Genomic DNA, 13,901 nt, shown 5'->3' on the forward strand with positions numbered 1-13,901 from the left:
AAGTGAGATAATCAAATTTGCAGATGACAAAATTATTCAGAGTAGTTAAATCACAAGCAGATTGTGATAAATTGCAGGAAGACCTTGACAGACTGCAAAATTGGGCATCCAAATGGCAGATGAAATTTAATGTGGATAAGTGCAAGGTGATGCATATAGGGAAAAATAACCCATGCTATAGTTATACAATGTTAGGTTCCATATTAGATGCTACAACCCAAGAAAGAGATCGAGGTGTCATAGTGGATAACACATTGAAATCGTCGGTTCAGTGTGCTGCGGCAGTCAAAAAAGCAAACAGAATGTTGGGAATTATTAGAAAGGGAATGGTGAATAAAACGGAAAACGTCATAATGCCTCTGTATCGCTCCATGGTGAGACCGCACCTTGAATACAGGAGAACATGCTGGGAACCACAACAGGAGTTTGCCGCCTGACCTTCTGCCACTGATGGGGAACAACACTACAACAAGAAAAAACACACACTGCACTTCTTTTTATTTTTAAACTTTACAAAACAGACAGCCAGCAAGCTTATCTGAAGGATGGCAGTGTCCTGGACCACCAGTTTTCACTCCCAGCGTGGATCAGCAAGCCCTCAAGGGTCCCCAACCCCTGCTCGTCCTCCTCTAAAACCAGGAGGGATGGTCCCAACATGACCTGCAAACCTCCTGGGAGGGAATTCCTTTTACTTTTCTCCTTAGGTACAGAACTACAGGTTTTTTACCTCCATCTGCTGGAGATAGAGAAATACTGAGGAGCTGCAGGTGGCACACCAGGTTAAGAGGTGGTGCCTGCAAAACTTTCTCTGTCTCCATCTGCTGGAAGGGAGGCACAACCCAGGAGTCTGGACTGATCTGGGTACCTACAGGGAACAGAATATTATCTTTGCACAGTTCTGGGCGCCCCCTGGTGGCCACCGACAACTATGACAGCGGAACTGACCGACCAACACACAACCTGCTTTCTACATCAAGATTTTAGTTTCTTGCCAAACATTTGCAAGTTGGTTCTCTTGCACAATTTTGAAACAGCAGATCTTTTCTCCAAGGACCTGAATTTTCTGCAGCTTCAGGAAGGGAACATATTCCACAGGAAAAAAAAAATCATACAAACAGAATCTGCAAAAAGCACTATGGGATGGTTGCCAATTTCTTTATTAAAACAAAAAAAAAAAAGGCACCACTTTTGCAGCTTTTGTTTGCATGAGAGTGAAAGATGAGTGACAGAGCAATGACCAGGCCCGGGGAGAACCCCTCCAATGAGGGGGGTGGGATGGTGGGAGGGGGGCGAACATCTGCAGCAGTTAAAGGGAGCCTGTGCAGTGCCCACGCCCAACCCCTGGCCTCAGTGCAGTCACACTGCCTCCCCCTCCCCCCTCTCTTGCCACTGTTAAAGTTGGGCTCTGCGCTTCCTTGCTTAGCTCTCCCCAGTCCCTACTCTCAAGAGAATTCCTGCTAATGTCACAGGAATGTGTTTCTATTCTGTTTGCAAACGCCTTTCCTGAGCTCCACCCTGCTCCTACCCTCCAGGGCTCCAGGCCTGAGCGGCTGAGCTGTGCACCGCTGCCTCTCCCTCACCTGCCTCCTTGCAAAGAAATTATCCTGAAGGCAGAGAGAGGCAAGCGTCCAATGCGCAGTGACACCCAGGGCCTGTCAGAGCAGTCTCCAGCTCAGGTTTAGCAGTTCGGATTCCCTGCAGAGGTTTAGATGTACCTGGGCAAGGGCTTGTGAGTTACACAGCAGCAGGCAGGTTTGCATCCCCACCCCCTACCCGAATCCTGCTCCTCTTTCCCTCCACCCTGATTCCCAGGCCTCTTTCCTTCTCTCCAACCCGGATGGTAGGAGGAGCAGGCGCTCTTCTTGGCTTTTCATCTGCTGCTGGCCCACGCTTGCATTTCATTATTTTACCCTGAAGGGGCTTTGCACCCCGGGCAGCTCCTCTTCTCGAGGACAGGATGGATAGTACCAAGAGCAATGACAGCAAAACCTAAGCTTTCTGAACCCAGAGATGTAACTTCAACCCCTATCTCATTCAGACTGGGGGCTGATGATTGGATCCCGTCTGTTACTGTGTATAATGTCTGTGTCCGACTGTGTGCTCAGGGAGAGGTCATAAGCTTGTAACATAGTAGATGACAGCAGAAAAAGACCCCCCCAGTCCATCCAGTTTCCCCAGGTTTTCCTATTCACATGGCCAGGGATATATGCCAGCTCTTAGCCTCAGGCATACCTGGGAGCTCACTGGGTTTCACCCAGAGTCTCAGAGGATTTGCATCAATTGCCGGGTCTCTGGGGAAACCCTCTCTGTTTCTAGCTCCAGCCACGCCCCTCCCTCAGTAACCCTGCAGAGAACAGCTACGGATGCAATTAATAGCAGTGGCTATTCACTAAGTACACTCGATTATTAGCAGGTAATGGACTTCTCCTCCAAGAACTTATCCAATCCTTTTTTTAAACACAGCTATACTAACTGCACTAACCACATCCTCTGGCAACAAATTCCAGATTTTAATTGTGCGTTGAGTGAAAAAGAACTTTCTCCGATTAGTTTTAAATGTGCCCCATGCTAACTTCATGGAGTGACCCCTAGTCCTTCTACTATCCGAAAGAGTAAATAACCGATTCACATCTACCCGTTCTAGACCTCTCATGATTTTAAACACCTCTATCATATCCCCCCTCAGCCGTCTCTTCTCCAAGCTGAAAAGTCCTAACCTCTTTAGTCTTTCCTCATAGGGGAGTTGTTCCATTCCCCTTATCATTTTGGTCGCCCTTCTCTGTACCTTCTCCATCGCAATTATATCTTTTTTGAGATGTGGCGACCAGAATTGTACACAGGGGTAGATTTTCAAAGGGGTACACGCGTAGGATATGCACGTACCCCCCGAAAACCTACCCCAATCCCCCTGCGCGCGCCGAGCCTGGAAACCCCAACCTATCTGCACCCTTTCCCATACAAACCACAGTCCAACATCGAGCACAAACTGACGGACACAGCATCCCTCCTATACTCCGAATCATGGGAATTTCTCCTTACCTGACTTTCCCCTCTCCTATATAGACTCAGAATAGTGGGAATAATCACCAGAACGGATCCGTGAATCTGATTTTGCATGTTTGATTTATTATTACTTTTTCTTTGGACAAATATTTACACCTCATTGTTTGTTATTGTCCAGTGAATCTGCACGTGCAGAAATGGTGATTCTCACGTGGCTCCTGCTGAAAGTGCAAGCAATGTGCTGAGAGCACAGATCACCGCTGATGGTAAAGTCCTTCTGGTACCAGAACCAGTCCTGGAGTTATAACACACGCACCTCTCTATTTCTAGCTCGGGTCCCCCAGTATCTTGCTGGGGTTTGGCACCCAAAGAGGGACCTGAAGTGACGATTTGCGTTGCAATTGAATCCTCTGTGCAGTCCATCCAGTCTTTAGCGATAGTGCGAGGGTAGCCGGTCTCCAGCTGCAGGGACTCACTGTCAAACTTCCAGTACTCCAGGCCCTTGAAGACGTAAACCTCTCCTATAGAGACAAGAAGATCAGGATTCAGTGTTCAATTATCACTCCTTCCTGTCAGAGGTAACAGCAAGATTTTTTTCCTGCCTTTGCATAAATGGACAGTGATGTTATAGCATTTGGGGACCCAGTTGCAGAGGTCTGAGGCTGTCAGAAGTTCTGTTCAGAGTTTTCCTGAATAGCCACAAATAGTTGCCTATGCCTGAAGACAGACTGAAGTTGGTAGACCTCATGCATCACCTGGTGTGAAATGAGTATTTGTTAATAATGTGTGCTATTTCCTGAAAACAAACAAAAAATAACCCATGAAAAAAATAACCCCATAATAGCAAGTGGCACCAGCATGCACACAAGCCATTAGCCAAGTCAGAGGTAAGTTTGTGTAAAGAATTAACCCTGTGTGTAGTTTGAGTGTATAATTATTTGCTGGGCAGTAGGCTGAGAGCTTGAATTAATCCTGTGTGAACTTTATGGTTGAATTTCATTTTGAATGTTATTGAGTTTTCTGAGAAGTAAACTGAAAGCTTAAATGAATCCTTTGAGCAGTTTAAGATTTGAGTTTAATTTGGAGTGTATGAATAATTGTGTATGCTGGGAAGTAGACTGAGAATTTGCTAAGGGTACTTGCTTGAGAAGGTATGAGATCTGGTTCCTGGATAAGAAATCACTGGTGTTTCATTCTCACCCACCTCCCCATCCCCTGCCTACCCCAGTAACATTTTGTGATATATATATAAATTGTTACCCCCATTAAGAGGAACACATTCAAAATAAGAATCAATTAGGGATTTAAAGCATCGTGCAAGTATCTATAGTTTTAGTAATTTACTAATTTTAGACCCTGTTACTGATTATTGACAAACTAACATAAAACACACTTAATTTAAGGGTTGTTAAATGTGATTAAACATACCTGTTTCTTAAACACTTTAACAGCTCAACAAAATTAAGATACAGACAGAAGTTCAGGATCAAGATGGAGGCAATCCATTCTTTTGCACCGAGTGCGATATGTATGATTATTTACCTGTTGATTAGAGGTTGTATGTTTGTTCCTAGAAAAAAGAGCTTCTGGCTCTCAGAGAACGAGTCCAAGCTCTGGAAACCAAAGTGGCAGACCTGCATAGGCTGAGGCAGACAGAGAAATATATAAAGGGGACCTTCAAGGACATAGTAGAGTGGTCCCAACTCCAGTCAAGTAGACCCTATGTTGCTTTGGAGGAGCAAAGTTGCCTTGAAGGAGAGCATCACCCTGGGTGACAAGAAATGATCCTATAGCTAGGACCTGCCCTACAGGTCCTAGCTATAGGACCTGTAGGGCAGTATCCTCTCACTCATATGATGTGTCTCCAGGAGTAGGTACCCAGGAAGGAAGGATTAGGATAGCATTTGAAATTAGCAATTCAATCACTAGGAATGTAGATAGCTGGGTAGCTGCTGGGCATAAGAATTGCTTGGTAACTTGTCTGCCTGGAGTGAAGGTGGCAGACCTTAGCATCATCTACTGTAAAATGATAATAATGTGCACTATTTCCTGAAAACAAAAAAAGAAAAAACTCCCCAGAAATAAAAAAAATGAACAGAAAATCTCCAAAAAGCTGGGAGGACTAGGATAAGCTTCTAATCCTTTTCTCTCTTCTTTTTTTTTTTTTTTTTTTTTACTCCAGACTGCAGGTGGAACCTCTACCATCTGCTGGAGACAGAAAATACTGAGGGACTGCAGGTGGCACCTCTACCATCTGCTGGAGACAGAGAAATACTGAGGGACTGCAGGTGGCACCTCTACCATCTGCTGGAGACAGAGAAATACTGAGGGACTGCAGGTGGAACCTCTACCATCTGCTGGAGACAGAGAAATACTGAGGGACTGCAGGTTGCACTCTGGGTTACGTAGCAGTGTCAGTGAAACATTTTCTGTCTTTATCTGCTGGCAGGGATACAAACCTTAGAGTCAGGACTGATCTGGGGTATGAACAGGAACGGGAGATTTCAATTACCGTAAATAAATATATTGGGTAAGAGACTACTGCCCCCCAAATATATATCTCAATACCACATTAGGGGGAGTATACAGTCAATTTCCAAAACAGAAATTGTACTTATTTAAACACCTTATTAGACTGAGTCAAATCAATTATATTTCGTTCACAACTCTAAAGAAATTTACCTGTATATTGCATGTATATCAAAAACATACAGAACATAAATATTTTTTAAAAAATCAGTCACCACCCATACATACCACACACACACACATATATAAAACAAAATAAAGAATATCCAGTGACGAACACTGTAACTCTTCCTAATACAAATCCAGGGAGAGGTACAGGTTCTTAATTGTTTCACATACTAAAGGAATCTTCCTGGAAAAAACAAAAAGGTTTTTAGATCACCACATACTAATTCTTCAACACCATTTAAATCTTTAATTGAATGATCAAATGGATGTGTAAGTTCCTCTTAAAGGAAAGATCTAATCTTTAAAACACAGACGATCAGGTCTTCAATCTACCCCAGAAAACTTTGTGTGGGAGATTGTCCCTGAATATATATGCTGAAGATAAATTCTGTACTGAAACCAAAAATCCTGACAAGGGCCCAGGTTTCAGCTCCAAAAAGAGGCTGCTTCAGGGGAACAACTGGCAGGAACCTTATACAGGCCAAAAACCAAGGAAAACGTCTAAACCCAATCAAACAGAAAGCATTTTAAATGCCATTTTACACCATTTCTCAGTTTCATGCCAATTGTTTAAATATTTATGTTCTGTATGTTTTTGATATTCATAAAATATACAGGTAAATTTCTTTAGAGTTGTGTACGCATATAATTGATTTGACTCAGTCTAATAAGGTGTTTAAATAAATAAAATACATTTCTGATGATTGTATATTATTTGATGTTTTTGAAATTGACTATACTCCCCCTCATGTGGTATTGTGATTTCAATTACCCCAATATTGATAGGGACACGTTAGGGAGGTAAAGTTTCCACATGCCATAAATGATTGTTTTATGGAGCAGCTGGTTCTGGAACAGACGAGAGGGATATTACTCTAGATCTAATCCTCACTGCAATGCAGGATCTGGTGCAAGAGATAACAGTGGTGGGACTGCTAGGCAATAGTAATTATAATGTAATCAAATTTAACATAACCACTGAAGTGAGGACATTAAGGAAAATTACTGCAGTAGCATTTATTTATTTAAAGATATTTACAATCCTTCCCATACACGGTTCAAGGTGGGGAACGTGATAAAATTTACATAAAAATCAATTAACTTTAGGAAGGGAGTCTATGATAAAATGAAGAAATTAGATATAAACTAAAAGAATCAGTTGCAAAGATGAAAAGTTTGCATGCAGCATGGATGTTGTTTAAAAACACTATCTTGGAAGCCCAGACTAAATGTATTCCATGCATTAAAAAAATGTAGAAGGAAGATCAAACAACTATCTGTATGGTTAAATGGTGAGGTATAAGAGGCTATTAAAGCCAAAAGGACATCTTTCAAAAACTGGGAGGTGGAGCCGAATGAAGAAAATAGGAATGAGCATAAGCACTAGCAAATTAAATTTAAAGCATTAATAAGGCATGTCAAAAGGGATTTTAAAAAGAAGCTTGCCAGAGAGCAAAAACTCAAAACAAAATATTTTCCAAGTGCATTCAAAGCAAGAATCTAGTGAGGGATTGGTACAAGAGGTGAGGCGACAGTGATCATAATGCTATCAGATTTGGCTTAAATGGAGGATATTAAGAAAAACTACTGCTCTAGCTTTTAACTTTCAAAAGGGACGCTTTGAGAAAATGAGAAAAATAAATAGTTAGAAAAAAAAACTGAAAAGTACAGCTGCAAATGTTAAGAATTTACATCAGGCATAGAAACATAGAAATGACCAAATGACCCACCCAGTCTGCCCAGCAAGCTTATGCCAGTATCTGCTGCACTGTGCAGGTTACCCTCATGCTTCTCAGTTTCCCTGACCGTAAAAGTCAGGGCCCTCGGATGCTGTCTGAATCCATTTTCCCTTAACCCTTGCCATGGAGGCAGAGAGCAATGTTGGAGATGCATCAAAAGTATCAGGCTTAGGGGCAGATTTTCAAAGGGTTAAGCGCGTAACCCCGAAAACCTGTCCCTGCACGCGCCGAGCCTATTTTACATAGACTCACGACGCGCACAATCCCCGGGATGCGCGTCTGTCTCGGGGCTTTGAAAAAGGGGTGGGAAGGGGGCGGGGTCGTGGGCGGAACGCTGGTCCGTGGGTGTGGGGGGGTTCTGGTCCGGGGGCAGGACTGAGGGCTCCGCAGGCAGGCGTAAATTCGAAAACAAAGGTGGGGGGGGGGGGGGGGGGAGGTAGCCCGTTTGAAAAATTTGAGTTACTTTGGCCATCCTTCAATTTTCAGGTACAAATTACTAATAATAGATCCGCAATTTCATTTTTTAGTTCTTTCAGAACTTTGATGTGTTTATCATCTGATCCAGGTGATTAGCTACTCCTTAGTTTGTCATTTTGCTCTATTATATCTTCCAGATGCAGTGAACCAAATCTCCCAGAACACACCACGTCTTGCCCAGTCAAAGGTGACAACATTTCTGCTAGCTAATATATAACTTACGTAACGTAAGTAACTCATTAATGCAGTTTTTCTCTAGAGCTGCCAGATCACATATTGTATAAAAAGAATAGCAATATAACATAAAAATACTGTGAAGACTACACAATATTCAGTAATGGAAACTTGGAGAATGAGCAAGGTCACTAGTGAAATCCTGAGGAATGAGTGTGGTCAGCAATGGAAGCTTGGAAGATGAATGTGATCAATAGAGGAAGCTTGGAGAAGAGAGTGTCCAGTAATAGAAGCCTGGAAGATGAGAGTGGTCAGTAGGAGAAGATGGAAAGTGAATATGGTCAGCAGAGAAAGCCTTGATAATGAATGTAGGAACCAAGAGAATCCAGGAGAATGGTCATAGACAGCAAGAGAATTCTACAGATTGTTTGAATGTGTTCAGAAAGGGAAGCCTAGAGAATGAGCTTGATCAGTGGTGGAAGCTTGAAAAATATGTGTGGTCAGTAATGCAAGTCTGGAGAGCGAGTGTGGAAGCAATGGAGAAAGAGTGGGGAAGGCTTTCTCCCACCACTTCTTATGCTATTCTTGGGTACAGGAAGACAGAGGCTAAGAGATGTAAAGAAAGGGCCTGAGACTGAGGGGAAGGAAGAGAAAAGCAGAGGCAAAGGGGATGAGAGGAAATGAAATGAAGGAGGAGCGACAGAAGAATAGAGAAACTGGCAGGTGGAGAAGACAAGATGTAGAGAAGAAAGGAATTTGAAAAGGAACTGGGAGAAAGTTAGGAGGGCAGAGGCATTGATTGGTATAGGATAATGGCCCCTTAGGAATAGAAAGAAGGCAGAAGACTACTCACCATCCACCCCGCTAGTGACATCATCTACTGGGCTAGGGAGGTGGAGCCAGACTGAGTTTTCCTCAGGATACCCAGCATCCATTTTTTTCATAACCTCGTCGTAGCGCCAGTGCCTCCCGTCCTTGAAGAAATAGGTCTTGCTTTCCTGGGGGTGTGAGAAAGCTCCATCTACTCCTGCCTCCGGTAAGCCAAAGTCGGTCACTGGGCGAGGGTATCCCTCCTCCACACCGTTGTCCTTAAATACCCAGTACTGCCATCCTGGAAGGGACAGAGGGAGGAGGAAGAGGAGGAGGTGGTAACACATGTACAAATTGTCATTCCAATAAAGTTTTCTGAATCTAAGAGAAAGGGGACAGGAAGAAGAGGAGGAAGAGGGAGAGAAGGAGAATTTTAACTTCTAAAAATTATTTAAATAAAATCGATTTAAAGTATTTACAAAAGCCCAATACGGGATAGATTTTTCTGTAGCATGTCTAACGGCAAAGTTGCGTGTGCACACACAAAAGAGCCTGGCTCTCAAACACATGCATCTATCTGCATAAAGTGAGTTTGAACGTGTGGCTTAATACATGCGCTTAAGCTCAGCCATTTGAAAGCGATGGGGTAATGTTCTGTGCATGATCCATGTGCTGGTGACATGCATATGTTTTGGAAATGTCAGTTGTGTACACACGTTCATTACCTGCCCTGTGTTTTATGTGGACAAATGTATGTGCATGATGAACTTCCGTGCTGAAGATCCAGATAAGCATGTTCCATCTACTTGCATAATTTCAACTAAGCTTTTGAATATTTACCCAACAGAGGGCATTTTCACGGCGAGTCAGATAGCAGGCCACATTTTAAGTGGCTTAGGCGTACACATTTGTGGCCAAGTCTAGGTGCGTAAATCTAGTGGGTCAAAATCTGGCCAGCGAGGACTAGGCCGGCCATTGCAGTCCTAAGCCATCTGCAGCTGAAACTCAGTGCTTGCCGGCAAGCTTCCTTCTGTCACTCTAATGCAGCCTCTGGAAATGCTTCAGTTTAGAACAGCTAAAGTTCAAAGATGCTGATCCAGTCCCTTACCTTCAATGTTGACCCACAGTGTCTAACATGAATATTTGTATTGTAACCCGGGTCTCTTTCCGGGTTACCGGTTAGCCCTGCGTATCAAATGTCAAATAGATCTAGTGCAGGATGATAGTGAGGGAGGATTCATTCAAATACGGGCTCTGGAATGACCAATCCTCTAGTGAGCTTTTAAAAGTAGGACTCTGGCTACTGCTAGAGAGGCAGTCCTTTGAGTTGTGAACAGCATTCAGAGGAAGATAGGCGCTTAGTCGGGAGGGGTTTTGTCTATCCAGCACACAACCTGTCTGGGGGAAACTCTCCCTCTGGGTACATTTTTTAGAATTTAACCTTTTAAGTAGTGGGAGCCTTACTGGAGCCTGTTCAGCTCCTGGGCAGATTAGGGACGACCTGCCCCCATACATCCTCAGTGAGGTTGGGGGTGTCAGTGAACTGCTGTAGGGGTACAATCCGGTGGTATCTTCATTTTTGCTGAAGATTACCTTCGAGACCCAAGAGGAAGTTTTGACTGCCCTTCCTCCTGACTGGAGCACCAAGAGACCTGATCCAGGGGATCCCTCCCATCAGGAATTCAAAGAAAAGAACGAAGGACTGATTGCATTAGAGCAAGAAGGTCTGAGTGATCTAACAGTGAGAAAAGGCAAAGGACGTCCATCCAGTGACTCTTCTTACCCTGGGGACAATAGAGAAAGTTTCTCTCTCTGGACAGAGACAGTAACCTTGTATCCTTGTCAGTTGGAAGGGGTGGATCTGCCCATCAAAAGGACACCCTGACCTCCTGGGCCCCTATTTTTCCAAGCTCTGGAGGGTCGGAATTCCACTGGCTGGTCTTAGACATTCCTGCACAGATCGAGGTACCCTGTGTGCTGCTGTGGATAAAGAGCTGTGCCATTTTCACATATTACTTATCAGTAAAGAATTGTTTTGTTCACGTGTCTGCTAGCCTGTTAAAATCCCAACAGTGGAAAATATTTAGTTTTATTTGGAAAAGAAGGCCTCCCAGGGTTTGGCGGAGCCTCATGTACAAACCTAAACGTGATGGAGGCCTAGGTGAACCGAATATTTTGTAGTACTTTGTGGCTGCTCAGCTTCCCTCGGTGGTTGATTGGCATTATTCCAGCCACCCCAAGCATTGGGTTTTGATTGAGCAGTCTTGGGTGGCCTCTGTGCCCCTCTCGGCTACCCTTTGGCACGGTTGTCTTGATATGGCACAGACTACACGCAACACGTTCAGTCTTTGGAAGAGATGGTGCCGTCACTTAGTGGGAATTCAGGATTACTTCCTTCTCATTTGTTTCATAATGTCTCTTTTCCTCCTTGGGTTCCCCTTCACGCCTTTAAACTCTGGAAGGATTGTGGTATTTCCGCATGGTTTCTTTTGATACTTTGTGCCTGTGGCATGGCCTCCCTCTTTCAGAGTTTCTTTCTTATCAGCAGCTCTCTCATTTCTTGCCTGGTATCCAAATTAGCTCTCAGTTATTACCTGGGAAATCTCTATTTAAGGGTTATTGTAATAAGGGAAGTTTATTGAAGGGTTTAATTTCCAAAATTTGTGTGTTGCTGAATTCTCAACCGGATGGTAACGCCTTTGAATATTCAAGCTTGGGAGATAGATCTGGGTCGTTCTCTTTCAGGGGAGGAATGGGATGTTATTTTTCTTAAAATCAACAAATCGTCTCTCTCTCTCTTCCTTAATTTTGGAAAATAGTTATAAACTATTGTATCTCTGGTATTATACACCTGACAAGTTCTACCCCACTGTTACTAACTTGGGTTGGAGGGGTTGTGATTCTGTGGGATCCTTTTCCCATATTTGGTGGGCAGATAATGACCCTTCTTGCAGAGATATTACAAGATGTTCTTACATTGTTGGTGGAGACTGGACTTCTGAATTGTTCCCCGGACAGTTCGGGTACTGCTTCCCATCTCTTGGTACAACAGGTTTGTCTCGAGGCCAGGATTGAGATTGCGAGTTTTTGGAGACAGAAACAAGCTCCGCCTCTGCATAAGCTCCTGTCTAGACTTCATACAGTGTGTACGTTTACAGCTGTTAAATGGCATAATTTACGGAAGTTTCACTCCATAAGGGGTCCTTATATGTCCTGGAGGGAACGCATATTTCTTTGTTATGTTATTCCTTTGATTTGTTGCTTAATTTCACAGTATATTGCAAAAAGGGGCTGTAGCACTTGTATATTTGCAGACAGTTTGGGGGATCATATTTGTAAACTTATTGTTGTTCTCAAGCGCTTCATTTGTACCTATCTCTTTGCTTTTCTTTCTGTTCATAATATAGAGCTGTTATTCTTCTTTGATTGACAATAAAGTGTTATTAAAAAAAAAATAAGAATTGTTTTGGACCCTAGCACAGTGACTCCAGTGACTCCAGCACGCATTGGGACAGACTTACACTGCTATTAATCAAGTTTACTTAGGGAATAGCCACTGCTATTAATTGCATCAGTAGCATGGGATCTTCTTAGTGTTTGGGTAATTGCCAGGTTCTTGTGGCCTGGATTGGCCACTGTTGGAAACAGGATGCTGGGCTTGATAGACCCTTGGTCTGACCCAGCATGGCAATTTCTTATGTTCTTACATAGGGACAGACACACGGAGCCACCCTTAGCAGTTGGGGGCCTTGGGTGTCATCTTCCCTCCCCCCCCCAACTCGACAAAGGATGCAGGCCCTGCAATAAAGAGACTGTGCCAAGCTGGCCCGGGAAGGTTCCTGCCCCAAAGAGTACAGCAAATTCTTTTATGGCCACATCCGGGGATGGAGTTACAGTATGTAGCAGTTAAACAAAATAGGGAATGAGACCTTTTCTTCAGAAATGAAGGTTGGGAATTACTGTTTTCTACAGAGAGAGAGATGGGGCGAGAGAGAGGGAGAAGATAATGGGAGAAATAGGGAAATAGGAGAGAAAAAGGGGGAGGAGAATACAGAGGGGGAGAGACAAAAACAGTCTGAGAAAGGTTGATATAATGGGGAACAGAAAAATGTGATAGAGAGAGAAAGTATAAAATCAGGAGAAAGAGAGAATGGAGCAGAGCTGCTCATGGACTGGAGGACGGAGAGATGGAGCCAGAGCTCCGATCCCCAGAGTCGGCGCTCACCACTGAAGAAGAGAATGCGGTGGTCCAGGGGCCTCTCGTACACAGCATCCACCTTCTCCAGGCTCCCTGGGAAGCCCCGCCAGAACCCCTGAATCAGTGTTGGGCGCAGGGAGGTTAAGTGTCGAGCTGCAGTCAGGCGCCAAAAATACTGACCTGGGAGGAGAGGGAGGAAGCTGAGAAAGAAGGACCCTGCCCAAAAAAACTCTAGAAGGAGCCATTTTTTGTGAACAAGAAATTCACGTGACTCCTCGACAAAGAACGGTGAAACTCGTTGCACACATTAAGCAGACCTTTGAAGAAGAAGATCTCCCCTCTGATCTGAGTGACGGCATCGACGCCCAGCGCGCAACGATCAGGGATCTTCCTCCCATACCTAAAGCAAACAGAAAACTCTCAGAGAGTAAAGGGAGAAAGAAAGGACGCAAACAGAAAAAAACTCCAATGGAGACGTAAACAGAGGTGGAAAATGAAACCAAAACAGAGAAAGCGAGAGCATGAGAGAGAGAGAAAGAGAGAGAGAATGTGTCGTTGCATTGCAGAGTCTTTTCATTCTCCCAGGGACCGTCTCCGACTCTCTCTCATCCACCCTTTATCTGCTTCACTCTTTTCCCCTGTTTCCATTAACCTCCTTCTATTTCTCTGCTGGTTCCAGTTCACTTGACTTTCCCCATCTGATTCAGTTCTTCCCTCTCTCAGTCTGTCTGCATCTATTTCTGTTCTTCGAAACGTACAGAGGTGGAAGCTGATGTTCCGGCCCTCCCTCTGTCTTTCTGCCC

General features: G+C 44.0%; 1 protein-coding gene across 7 annotated transcripts in view; it reads right to left on the reverse strand.

The window, feature by feature from the left end:
* Window positions 1-3,104: 3,104 nt before the first annotated feature.
* The window catches only part of LOC115075181 (matrix metalloproteinase-17-like), a 33,027-nt gene continuing 22,230 nt past the window's right edge, over window positions 3,105-13,901 (reverse strand). For all 7 annotated transcript variants that reach the window (XM_029575414.1, XM_029575416.1, XM_029575415.1 and 4 more), the window contains 4 exons: window positions 13,416-13,498; window positions 13,126-13,278; window positions 8,944-9,201; window positions 3,105-3,524 (listed from right to left, as the gene is read on the reverse strand). In XM_029575414.1, coding sequence (XP_029431274.1) covers window positions 3,211-3,524; window positions 8,944-9,201; window positions 13,126-13,278; window positions 13,416-13,498 — 808 coding nt within the window. In that variant the 3' untranslated portion in view covers window positions 3,105-3,210. The remainder of the gene's footprint in view (window positions 3,525-8,943; window positions 9,202-13,125; window positions 13,279-13,415; window positions 13,499-13,901) is intronic.

This window comes from Rhinatrema bivittatum, chromosome 13 (assembly GCF_901001135.1).
Source record: "Rhinatrema bivittatum chromosome 13, aRhiBiv1.1, whole genome shotgun sequence".
Lineage (NCBI taxonomy): Eukaryota > Metazoa > Chordata > Amphibia > Gymnophiona > Rhinatrematidae > Rhinatrema > Rhinatrema bivittatum.